Source organism: Ahaetulla prasina, chromosome 3, assembly GCF_028640845.1.
Source record: "Ahaetulla prasina isolate Xishuangbanna chromosome 3, ASM2864084v1, whole genome shotgun sequence".
NCBI lineage: Eukaryota > Metazoa > Chordata > Lepidosauria > Squamata > Colubridae > Ahaetulla > Ahaetulla prasina.
In genome coordinates, this window is record NC_080541.1 from 185,552,074 (window position 1) to 185,565,016 (window position 12,943).

General features: G+C 42.7%; 1 protein-coding gene across 1 annotated transcript; it reads left to right on the forward strand.

The window, feature by feature from the left end:
- LOC131195057 (gastricsin-like) lies at positions 1-12,696 on the forward strand (the record flags this gene model as incomplete). The annotated part of the gene is made up of 7 exons (XM_058176684.1): positions 1-37; positions 157-275; positions 1,165-1,364; positions 9,796-9,918; positions 11,661-11,808; positions 12,382-12,480; positions 12,562-12,696. Coding segments are annotated over 7 exons (861 nt in total), but the record flags the coding sequence as incomplete, so codon positions are not given.
- Positions 12,697-12,943: the final 247 nt, after the last annotated feature.

A 12,943-nucleotide genomic window follows, 5' to 3' on the forward strand; every position in this document is an offset into this window, starting at 1 on the left:
TGGGTGGCTTCCGTCTATTGCCAGAGTCAGACTTGCAGTGAGTATTCTTTCTCACATTTTTTGTCCTTCAAACCTATTATGCTGTCATTTAAACCTGATTTTGTTATTGATTCAAAAGTAAAATCTTCTCTCCCCCACTTTTATTTCTATTATCAGATAACCATCGATTATTTAATCCCAATCAGTCTTCTACTTATTCGAGCAATGGACAAACTTTTGCTTTACAGTATGGAAGTGGTAGTCTCACTGGGATCTTTGGCTATGATACTGTAACGGTAAGGAGCAGTTCTCTCCAAGTGGAAAGTATTTGTTTGACTTCATATTCCTAGCACAAGGCAATATTATTATTCTACAATGGACAGTATTGGTTTGGTCAGTGACTGAAATCAAAAGGATTACGATAATTAGTAATGAACTGAATCTTGAAAACATTCAAGCCTGCAAATACTTAAATCTCCTAGATGTAGAAAGAGATTGGGGCATTTCCACTGGTCTTACTTTCTGGTGAAGTATCATGGGGTTTAGCTAATGTCCTTATATTGCTGCCAAGGCCTTGACGGATGAAGAAGGGAGAGCTGCTAGCTGGTTGATGTGGATGGCACAAAAGGAACATCACAAGCACCTTCCAATCCTTCCCAAAGATCAGTGGATAGAGGCCTGGGCAACATAAACACCTTCACTGTTGTGAGAAGGGAAAAATACTAGGAGCTGGTGATGGTACAGAGTAGGAATTCAACCAGTGTTATCCCCCTGTTCTGAGATCCCCAGATAACTTGTCTTCTCTCTTTTCCACATCCAAGTATCTATTTTGGTGTTCCTACTACTTGCGAACACTCTTCTCATGACATTAGCTCTTCCAGTTGATTGCATAAAATTTTGTGTTGAACATTTGACAATATAAGAAAGCTTCAATGAGGGTTCTCTTGTTGAATCTATCCATTTATATAAAAAAGGCTAACATTTTGAAAATCTTTTTAATATATTTCATGATCAACTGACCATGATGATAGACAGGTTTCCCATCCTTTAATACTCTGCCTAGTGAATTATTCTTCTATTACAACAAAATAGATTAACTATCCATAACTTCAATTTTCTGAACTTCTGTTAAGCTATTGTGCCGTATGATTTTCCTATCTTCTGACTCGTCCTGTTCCTTTGTAGATCCAAGGCGTTTCCATTACCAATCAAGAATTTGGCCTAAGTGAAACTGAGCCTGGCAGTAATTTTTACTATGCAAAATTTGATGGCATCCTGGGCTTGGCCTATCCCTCCATTTCTTCTGGTGGTGCCACCACTGTAATGCAGGGAATGATCCAGGAGAATCTGCTTGATGCTCCTATTTTCAGCTTTTACCTGAGTCGGTGAGTATGAAGACTTTTCTACCTTTCTTTTTTTAATTTGGCCATTTCAGTTTATTACAATTATTGTTTCTCAATTGTCTATACCAGCTGGCTGAGGAACTCTGGGATTTGAAGTCCACAAGTCTTAAAAGAACCAAGTTTGCAGACTTCTGGGCTATATCTTGTATACAACTTACAACCTATGTCAACAAGAATTATGGAAAACATTTCTATGGTTGGAATTTCGAGATGGAAATTCCAGTGAAAGTTTTTGGAATAGAATAGAATAGAATAGAATAGAATAGAATAGAATAGAATAGAATAGAATAGAATAGAATAGAATAGAATTCTTTATTGGCCAAATGTGATTGGACACACAAGGAATTTGTCTTGGTGCATATGCTCTCAGCGTACATAAAAGAAAAGATATGTTCATCAAGAATCATAAGGAACAACACTTAATGATAGTCATAGGGTACAAATAAGCGATCAGGAAACAATATCAATATAAATCATAAGAATACAAGCAACAAAGTTACAGTCATACAGTCATAACTGGAAGATGGGTGATGGGAACAATGAGAAGATTAATAGTAGTGCAGATTTAGTAATAGTTTGACAGTGTTGAGGGAATTATTTGTTTAGCAGAGTGATGGCATTCAGGAAGAAACTATTCTTGTGTCTAGTTGTTCTGGTGTGCAGTGCTCTGTAGCGTCATTTTGAGGGTAGGAGTTGAAACAGTTTATGTCCAGGATGTGAGGGATCTGTAAATATTTTCACTGTAAATATTTGATTCGTGCAGTATACAGGTCCTCAAAGGAAGGCAGGTTGGTAGCAATTATTTTTTCTGCAGTTCTAATTATCCTCTGAAGTCTGTGTCTTTCTTGTTGGGTTGCAGAACCGAACCAGGCAGTTATAGAGGTGCAGATGACAGACTCAATAATTCCTATGTAGAACTGTATCAGCAGCTCCTTGGGCAGTTTGAGCTTTCTGAGTTGGTGCAGAAAGAACATTCTTGGTTGTGCTTTTTTGATGACATTTTTGATGTTAGCTGTCCATTTTAGATCTTGCGATATGGTAGAACCTAGAAATTTGAAGGTCTCTACTGTTGACACTGTGTTGTCTAGTATTGTAAGAGGTGGAAGTATGGAAGGGTTTCTTCCAAAGTCTACCACCATTTTTACGGTTTTTAGTGTGTTCAGTTCCAGATTGTTCTGGTCGCACCACAAGGCTAGTCATTCAACCTCCCGTCTGTATGTGGATTCATCATTATCTCGAATGAGACCGATCACTGTTGTGTCATCTGCAAACTTCAGTAGTTTAACATATGGATCGTTAGAGATGCAGTCATTGGTATATAGAGAGAAGAGAAGTGGGCAGAGCACACAGCCTTGGGGCCCCTCTGCTAATTGTGCAGGTATCTGATGTGATTCTGCTTAGCTGCTGCTTCCTGTTTGTTAAGAAGCTTATAATCCACTTACAGGTGTGTTCAGGTACCTGTAACTGGTTTAGTTAGAAGAATGTCTAGAATGATGGTATTGAATGCTGAACTAAAGTCTACAAAGAGGACCCTTGCGTAGGTCTTTGGAGATTCAAGATGTAGTGCAGAGTCATATTAAAAGCATCATCTGTTGATCTATTTGCTCGGTATGCAAATTGCAAGGAGTCTAACAGTGGATCCATGATGGTTTTCAAGTGGGACAGCACTAGCCTTTCAAAGGGTAGCGATGTTAGAGCAACTGGTCTGCAGTCATTCAGTTCCTTGATAGTGGGCTTCTTTGGCACTGGGATGATGGTAGAGTGTTTGAAGCAAGAAGGAACATAGCACATCTCTAGTGATTTAATGAAGATACAAGTGAAGAGGTGGGCCAATTGGTCAGCACAGACTTTTAAGCAAGAGAGAGTTATCTTGTTTGGGCCTGGAGCTTTTCCTGGCTTTTGTCTGTGAAATAGGTCCTGCACTGCCTTTTCTGTGATCACTAGAGGTTATGAACCCAATGGGATGGGGTCAGTTGCAGGAGGTTTGGCTGTTGTTGGTGTGTCTGAGATGAGGGTTATGGAGATAGGTGGCTGTAGTTACCTTTCAAACCTGCAGTAAAACATGTTCAGGTCTTCTGCCAGTTGTTGATTTCCTTCAGCCTGGGAGGGAGGTTTGCCATAGCTGGTGATATTTTTAAGAGTTTTCCACATGTTTGCTGGTTCATTTGCTGGAAACTGATTCTTTAGCTTTTCAGAGCAGCTTCTTTTTGCTGCTCTGATCTTCCTTGTTAGTACATTTCTGGCCTGATTGTACAGCATTTTATCACCTTTCCTGTAGGCTTCATCTTTGGAATGACGTTGCTGCTTAAATTTAGCTGTGAACCAAGGTTTGTTGTTACTGTATATTCAAAAGTTCCTGGGGGTATATATAGGTCTTCAAAGAAGTTGACATATGATTTTACAGTCTCTGTGAGTTCATCTAAGTCTGCAGAAGTACTTTCAAAAACATTCCAATCAGTGCAGTCAAGGCAGGCCTGTAGCTTTAATTTTGCCTCCTCCGTCCAGGTCTTCACTGATTTAATTGTTGGTTTCCTGGTTTTAAGTCTTCGCCTGTAAGCAGGTACATGGCGAATCATGCAACAACAACAACAACAACAACAACAACAATAATAATAATAATAATAATAATAATAATAATAATAATAATAATAATAATAATAATAATAATAATAATAATAATTTAATTTGTATACCGCCCTTCTCCCAAAGGACTCAGGGCAGTTTACAACCACAGTAAAATACAAAAACAACACATACAATGCTAAAAACAAACATTAAAAAACTTATTCAATTGGCCCCATTTAAAATACAATATCAACCCTATAAAACTAATAAATTTAAAACCCATAAAATCAATTAAAATTTTTAAAAATTCAAGCCAGTCCAGCAAGACGAAATAAATAAGTTTTAAGTTCGCGGCAAAAGGTCCGGAGGTCAGGTAATTGTCAAAGTCCAGGGGGAAGTTCGTTCCACAGGGTAGGAGCCCCCCAGAGAAGGCCCTCCCCCTGGGGGCCGCCAGTCGACATTGCTTGGCTGACAGCACCCTAAGGAGTCCCTCTCGTGAGAACGCACTGGTCTCTGGGAGATAGAAGATGGCAGTAGACGGTCCCATAAATATCCTGGTCCTAAGCCATGGAGCACTTTGAAGGTAGTCACCAATACCTTGAAGCGCACCCAGAAGACAACAGGCAGCCAGTGCAGTCTGCGCAGGATGGGTATTACATGGGAGCTCTGAACTGCTCCCTCTATCACCCACGCAGCTGCATTCTGGACTAAGTCTCCAGGTGCTCTTCAAGGGGAGCCCCATGTAGAGAGCATTGCAATAGTCCAAGCGAGAGGTAACGAGAGCATGAGTGACCGTGCATAGGGCATCCCGGTCCAGGAAGGGACGCAACTGGCGGATCAGGCGAACCTGATAAAAAGCTCTCCTGGAGACGGTCGTCAAATGGTCTTCAAAAGACAACTGCCCATCCAGGAGAATGCCCAAGTTGCGCACCCTTTCCATCGGGGCCAATGACTCGCCCCCAACAGTCAGCTGCAGCTGCAGCTGACTGTACCAGGGTGCCGGCATCCACAGCCACTCTGTCTTGGAGGGATTAAGCTTGAGCCTGTTCCTCCCCATCCAGACCCATACGGCTTCCAGACACCGGGACAGTACTTTGATAGCTTCGTTGGGGTGGCCTGGGGTGGAAAAGTACAGTTGCGTATCATCAGTGTACAGTTGGTATCTCACCCCAAAACCACTGATGATCTCACCCAGCGGCTTCATATAGATGTTGAACAGGAGAGGCGAGAGAATCGATCCCTGCAGCACCACACACATGAGGTGCCTCGGGGTCGATCTCTGCCCCCCTGTCAACACCGTCTGCGTCCGGTCAGAGAGGTAGGAGGAGAACCACCGATAAACGGTGCCTCCCACTCCCAAACCCTCCAACCGGTGCAGCAGGATACCATGGTCAATGGTATCGAAAGCCGCTGAGAGGTCTAATAGGACCAGGGCAGAGGAGTAACCCTTATCCCTGGCCCTCCAGAGATCATCCACCAACGCGACCAAAGCCGTCTCCGTACTGTATCCGGGCCGGAAGCCGGACTGGAACGGGTCTAGATAGACAGTTTCATCCAGGTACTGGGGTAATTGACATGCCACCACACTCTCTACAACCTTCGCCGCGAAGCGAAGGTTGGAGACTGGACGGTAATTTCCTAAAACAGCTGGGTCCAGGGAAGGCTTCTTGAGGAAAGGTCTCACCACTGCATCTTTCAAGGCAGCGGGAAAGACCCCCTCCCGCAAAGAAGCATTTGTAATCCCCCGGAGCCAGCCTCGTGTCACCTCCTGCGTGGCCAGCACCAACCAGGAGGGGCACGGGTCCAGTAAACATGTGGTGGCATTCAACCTTCCCAGCAACCTGTCCATGTCCTCGGGAGTCACAGGGTCAAAACTATCCCAAACAGTCTCAACAAGACGAGTCTCGAAACTCTCGCCTGGATCTACCCAATTTTGATCCAATCCATCTCGAAGCTGAACGATTTTATAGTATAGATAACCGTTAAACTCCTCGGCATGCCCTTGTAATGGGTCCTCCCGCCCCTCCTGTTGGAGGAGAGAGCAGGTTACCCGAAACAGGGCGGCCGGACGGTTATCTGCTGACGCAATGAGGGAGGAAACGTAAGAACGCTTCGCATCCCTCAATGCCACTAGGTAGATCCTACTATAGGACCTAACTAGTGTCCGGTCAGCCACAGAACGGCTGGATCTCCAGGCACTCTCTAGGTGTCTTCTCCGGCATTTCATCTCCTTCAGCTCCTCGGAGAACCAAGGAGCTGGTTGAGACCTGCGCTGGGTCAGAGGCCGCAAAGGCACAACACGGTCCAAAGCTCCAGCCGCGGCCTGTTCGCAGGCCGCGACTAGTTCTTCAGTCGTGCCGCGGGCCAGATTCTCGGGAAATGGCCCAAGCTCCGTCAGGAACCTCTCTGGGTCCATCAGGTGCCTGGGATGGAACCAACGCATTGGGTCCGTCTCCCTGCAGTGGTGAGTAGCGGTCCGAAAGTCCAGACGAAGAAGAGAATGATCTGACCATGACAAAGGCTCGATAACTAAATTGTTTAAAATCAGATCATTCGCCCACTGGCCAGAGACAAAAATCAGATCTAGAGTGCCTCCCCCGATGTGGGTAGGGCCGTCCACTAATTGAGTCAGGTCCATGGCCGTCATGGAAGCCATGAACTCCAGAGCCATCGAGGATGCCACGCCAGTTGATGGCAGGTTGAAATCCCCCATGACCAACAGTCTAGGGGTTTCAACTGCCAACCCGGCCAGCAACTCCAACAGCTCGGGCAGGGCTGTTGTCACGCAGCAAGGAGCCAGGTATGTGATCAACAAGCCCACCTGAGTCCTACGACCCCACTTCACATAGAGGGATTCACAACCAGCTATCTGAGGTACAGTGGTCTCCCTTGGTTCCAGGCTTTCATTAATAATAACCACCACCCCGACACCCCTACCTTGGGGCCTCAGTTGATGGAATGCTCGGAAACCTGGTGGGCACATCTCCACTAGGGGAACCCCCCCTTCCGTGCCCAACCAGGTCTCCGTAATGCCCATAACGTCCGTGGTCCCCTCCTGAATTAGATCTGAGATCAGCGGGGCTTTGTTAACCACGGGCCTTGCATTGCATAACATCAGCCGGAGGCCCAAGTCCCGAGTACTCTGGCCATCCGGGGAACGGAAAAAAGCAGGGGGGCCGGAGCACGCGATCGCTCTTAAATAGCGGGGGCGTGCTCCCAAAATCTGATGTGCCCCCCCCCTTCCGTCATATCTGCCTCTCCCACTTACCGTGTCAATAGCACAACCCTGATAAGCTGGAATGAAACCCTCCCCCACCACCCTCGGACCTAACTTAATGCCGCGAACGCACATTTGACTTGGCTCCCTCCCCGACGGGTTTCCCCCCCGTTCTTCCCCTCCCCCCCAACCCAAACCCGTCAATTCAATGTCCCACAGCTGCTCATGGTAAGGACCGATAAGCATCTTTTAGTGTTGTATAGCAATGGTCTAAAGTATTCTTGCCTCTAGTGGGACAATTGACATGCTTTTTTGGTAGCTCTTTCCCTAAGTTTGCCTTGTTTAGATCTCCCAAAATAATGCCCAGTAAATCGGAGTATTTGGCTTCAGCCTCCATAATTTGGTCAGCTAGAGTTCGTAATGCCTTGTTTACACAGGCTTGTGGTGGGACATAAACAGCAATTAGAAGAAATGAGGAAAATTCACGAGGTGAATAGTATGGTTTGCAGTTGATAATTAATGTCTCTAAGTTTTTGTCAGAGAATTTATATATTATAGTTATATCCTGAGACCAGATGTTGTTGATATATAAACATAAGCCTCCTCCCTTCTTTTTACCTTATGTTTCTGCAATTCTGTCTGATCGTTGAATCTGAAACCCTGGGATATGCAGGCTGCTATCATCAATTGATTCATTTAACCAGGTTTCAGAGAAGCATAAGGCTGCTGAATTGTAAAAATCAGAATTGTATCTGTTTAAAAGGAGTATTTCATCCATCTTATTAGCAAGTGAATGTACATTGGTTAGGAAAATTGAAGGTAGAGGAGTTTTATTTCTCCTATTCCTTAACCTGTTTTAAATCCCCTCCCATTTACCTCTCTTTCTCCGGTTTCTCCATTTGGTTTTTTTGGTAATCCATAGCTCCAGGGAAATTCTTTCTGTGTTAGAATCTCCTCTGCATTTGTAAAGACGGGGGTGGGGGTGAGATCACAGAAAGCTGCTCGTTAAAGAAATGTTGCTTAATTTTTAGCAGATGGTCTCATGAGTAAGAAATCTGTGCTGAGTCGCAGACAATAATTAAAAATAAAGAAACCATTAGAGAGCATTTCACCTAGGCAGCCTTCGGGGGCACCATCTTGGAATCAAACCAAGATGCTTATAATAGATTCTTTTTGGATTACAGATTTGAAATCCAAGAAAGCACTTCTTCATATTAATTTAAAAGATAGACAGAGAGAGGAAAGTTTTTAAAATATCAACTTTACATTGCTACGTAGTACCAATACTAGGTAGGACTGAGGAAGAATGATTGTTCTAAAAACATCCTATCAGTTTATGGCAGGATAGAGATTTGAACACAGACCCTTTTGGTAGTGATTACTAAAGTCACAGCCATTCTAAAGTATTACTGAGTCCTAGCCATGAAATGTTGCTCATGCCTTTCTTTTAAAATTATGAGAAAAATGCTCCTCCAGTTGCTTGATACATTTTTTCCTGTTAAAATAGACTCTACTTTGACTACATTATTCTCAGGGTGCTTTAGGATTTCTTTAGAGTTTTAAAAATGGTGCTTGAAATTACTGGTATAAGATAAGAGAGTATTATTTTTCACCTTGTCGTATTTGTCCTTTGCTCTGTGCACCTCCTGATTCTCCGGATGATCTCACTGCACTCTTTAGCACTTTTCAGGATGGACACAGAGAAATGAAAAGACCTATTACCTGTCATCCTGGACAATAGATTTAAGACATCAGAATCAGATCCCAGATTAGTATTTTGAAACATTTCCTAACTATAAGAGCAGTTCAATCGTTAACCAAATACCCAAAGTGGTGCTGGGCTCATCTTCATTTGTTAAAGAAGATCATACTGAGTGACCATTCATGACTGGTTTAAACCAGTGGTGAAATCTGAACCGATTTACTACTGGTTCGCTGGCTTTGCATGGGCGTTGCGTGCACAGTGCACATCATGCAAAAAATGTGAGGTGAGCGCACATGTGCAGTGCATGCCAAAAGGAAGCCTGGGGTAAGTAGAACAGTGTGTGGACAGGTGATCAGCTGTGGCACGTAATCTTTTTTTTACTTTTAAAAGCATTTTTTTACAACCGATTTGGTCGAATAGATTGTAAAAAAAATTCTTTTAAAAATAAAAAAAGGCTCTGACGATCAGGCAGCTCAGCTGTGACCGTCAGAGACGTTTTTAACCTTTAAAAGCATTTTTTTACACCATCGGCTGATCCCGTCCAAACCGGGAGTGTTTCACCCCTGGTTTAAACCAATGTTTCTCCACACTTGGCAACTTTAAGGTGGGTGACTTCAATTTCCAGCATGCTAGCTGAGGAATTATTTGAAGTCTACCCAACAAAAATAGCCAAGTTTGAAAAAACCTGGTTTAAACTGAATTCCACTCCGATAGTGAGAATGGATTACTTAAACAGCCTCTTCTATTTCTGGAGTTGCATAATACTGTCCCTTGACCCTAGGCAGCCCTTCAAGGAGGGTATTATCTCACAATAAAATGGCCCTCACACAAAGGTCCTTCAGTCAGCTAAAAAGGAAGCATTGGTATGAACCAGCAATATATCTCAATAATATTGTCCTTCTGTCTTTCTCCATTGATCTTATTAGGCAGCCAAGCTTTCAGGATGGTGGTTTACTTATTTTCGGAGGAATCGATCCCAGTCTCTACACTGGTCAGATTAACTGGATTCCAGTAACCCAAGAAACGTATTGGCAAATTGCGATTGATGGGTAAGGCTGTTTTCAGTAGTAATATTTACCGAAGAGCCTGATGGAAAACCAACAGAAACTTAAGTCTTAGATGAGGAATAATCCCTTGGAGATGGGATTTTGAAATCTCTATGTCAAAGGACACCAGTGGGGCCCCAGAACCACTCAGAATGTTGCAACTGGTAGTTTTTAATAGGACAGAAGGCAAAAGTATTAAATGGAGAGGTATCCAGTTGAATGTAATAGCAACAGTCCTCCACTCTTCTGCTTGCAATAAAATACCTTAGGCCAGACTTGAAATTCTGGGCTTAGAAAACTTAGAACTATGCCGCCTTCGGTATGACCTAAGCGTAGCTCATAAAATTATCTGCTACAATGTCCTATCTGTCAATGACTACTTCAGCTTCAACCACAACAATACACGAGCACACAATAGATACAAACTTAAAGTGAACCGCTCCAAACTCGATTGCAGAAAATATGACTTCAGCAACAGAGTGGTCAATGCCTGGAATGCACTACCTGACTCTGATTTCTTCCACAAACCCCCAAACCTTTAACCTAAGACTCTCTACTGTTGACCTCATCCCATTCCTAAGAGGTCTGTAAGGGGTGTGCATAAGAGCACCAGCATCCCTATTACTCCTGTCCTAATTTTCCCTTTATTTGCTTTCATTTTATGTATACAATTCATTCTTATACTAATATATATTCTCTAATGTGTACTTGACAAAATAAATAAATAAAAATAAATAATAAATAATAGCATTTAGACCTATATATCTCTTGACGGTGCTTTACAGCCCTCTTTAAGTGGTTTTACAGAGTTACTATATTGCCCCCAACAATCTGAGTCCTTATTTTACCCACCTTGGAAGGCTGGAAGACTGAGTCACCCTTGAGCTTGGTGGGATTTGAACTGCCAAATTGTAGTCAGCTGACAGTCAGCAGAAGAGTCTCTGGCTTCCTACACCAAGGAAACTCTGATTCTACTAGTAGCAGTTGGTCAGTCACCAGTCATTAATTTTGTACTCTACAAATATGCCTTTCCAGATTGCTTTTATTTCTGGGAGAATAATCTTTTTATTTTTTTTAATTTTATTTATTTGTCACAACAGTACATATAAGCATAAGCATGAAATAACTATACGATATATAAGCATATATATATAAGCATAATTATGTAATAACTATACGAATTGGATACAATTAAAGGGAACATTAGGACAGGAATGGTAGGCACACTTGTGCTCTTATGAACGACCCTTACAGACCTCTTAGGAATGGGGTGAGGTTAATATTAGATAGGTTTTAGTTAAAGCTTTGGGGATTTTGGGAAGAGACCACACCTTGGAAGGATGGAAGGCTGAGTCACCTTTGAGCCTGGTGGTATTTGAACTGCCAAATTGTAGTCAGCTGGCAGTCAGCAGAAGAGTCTCTGGCTTCCTACACCAAGGAAACTCTGATTCTACTAGTAGCAGCTGGTCAACAGTCATTAATTTTGTACTCTACAAATATGTCTTTCCAGATTGCTTTTATGGGACAATAATCTTTTTTTCCTCTTTGGAAACAAAAAAAACCCAACCCCAAAACAACAACCCATGGCTCTGGTGGTCCAATGGCAAAACCAGGGCAAGAAAACAATCTGATTTTATATGACAATAACCACAGCTGCTCCTGTTTCGGTGATGCCACTGAGTATCTGTTGACTAAGTGTGGAAGAACAATATAACAGAAAATATCTCTGGACTTTCTTTCTCTAGATTCCTGGTCAACAACCAGGAAACCAATTGGTGCAGCCAGGGGTGCCAGGCGATTGTGGATACTGGAACATCCCTACTCACTGTTCCTGGGCAGTTCTTTGAAGAGCTGATGCAGCACCTTGGAGGCCAGCAAAACAACAATGGCCAGGTAGGGTAAAATTGCTATATGCAGGGATGGGGAATATTGAGTGTAACTGGCTATCCTAAATATCAGCAAGAGACCTGGGATACTCTTATTGTGGGTGTGAAAATATTTCCCAAATGAATCCGATATAAGATGATGGAAAAACTGACTCCCTTAATACTCAATTCATTTATCCAGGCAATGGGAATTGTGAGGTGGGGTGGGATGAGGGTGGTTGCCAGAAAATGTACAGCTATTTGGTAAGACCTACCCTACCGTAGTTGCTAGTTCTTAGTTTAGCTTTTCTCAAACCAAACCAAAAAAATGCTAGCAGAAGTTCAACTCCCATCCATCTGCCAGTATAGGGAAGAGTTGGCTTTTTCTTAAGAAGGCTAAAGCAAGAAATAGAGTTTTCCCTTCTAATGCATCTGGATATTGAATTAAGCCAGTGTGCTTGTATAGGAAAGTAAATCAAAATAAGAAGGGGAGCAGGATGCTGTGTAATCTACTTACTTATTTCCTGTCTAGTTTATCCCATAGAATATTGTACTTATGGTTTTTCTACATTTTCTCTATATCTTCTTTCCTATTCTATAGTTTGTGGTTAACTGCAATAACGTTCAGTACATGCCGACCATCACATTTGCCATCAATGGAGTTTATTACCCCCTGAGTCCATCTGCCTATATCCTTCAGGTAGGTCATTCTTTTCAACAGCTGTTTTCATGTTGGTCTTAGGTCTCTGAAATTACCTTGTACCAGTCTGCTGCTCTATAGAAATACAACTGCTCTATAGAAAGGCACAGCACAGCTGGATCTCTTCATGACATTTCATTCTCCTCGCTTTCCCATGGAAAAGCAGAGAGCATGACTTTGAAATGCCCTCATGGGAAAGCTGAAGGAAGGAGCTAAAAAAGTTGGCAAGATACTACGGTATATAAAAAAAGATTTGGGGCACCAGAAGGTGCAATATGGTGTAAAATATGGTGCCATTAAGAAAATAAATATTTGCAAGGCTTGGGTAGTTGAAGCCAACATTTTGTCACCTGATAGTTCAAGTATTGAGATTTAGATCGCACTTTTTTTGTAGAGAATTGAGTAATAATGAACCAAGCAGGTCTAAAAATGTATTCTTTAAAATGCAGTTGCAGAATAGCGG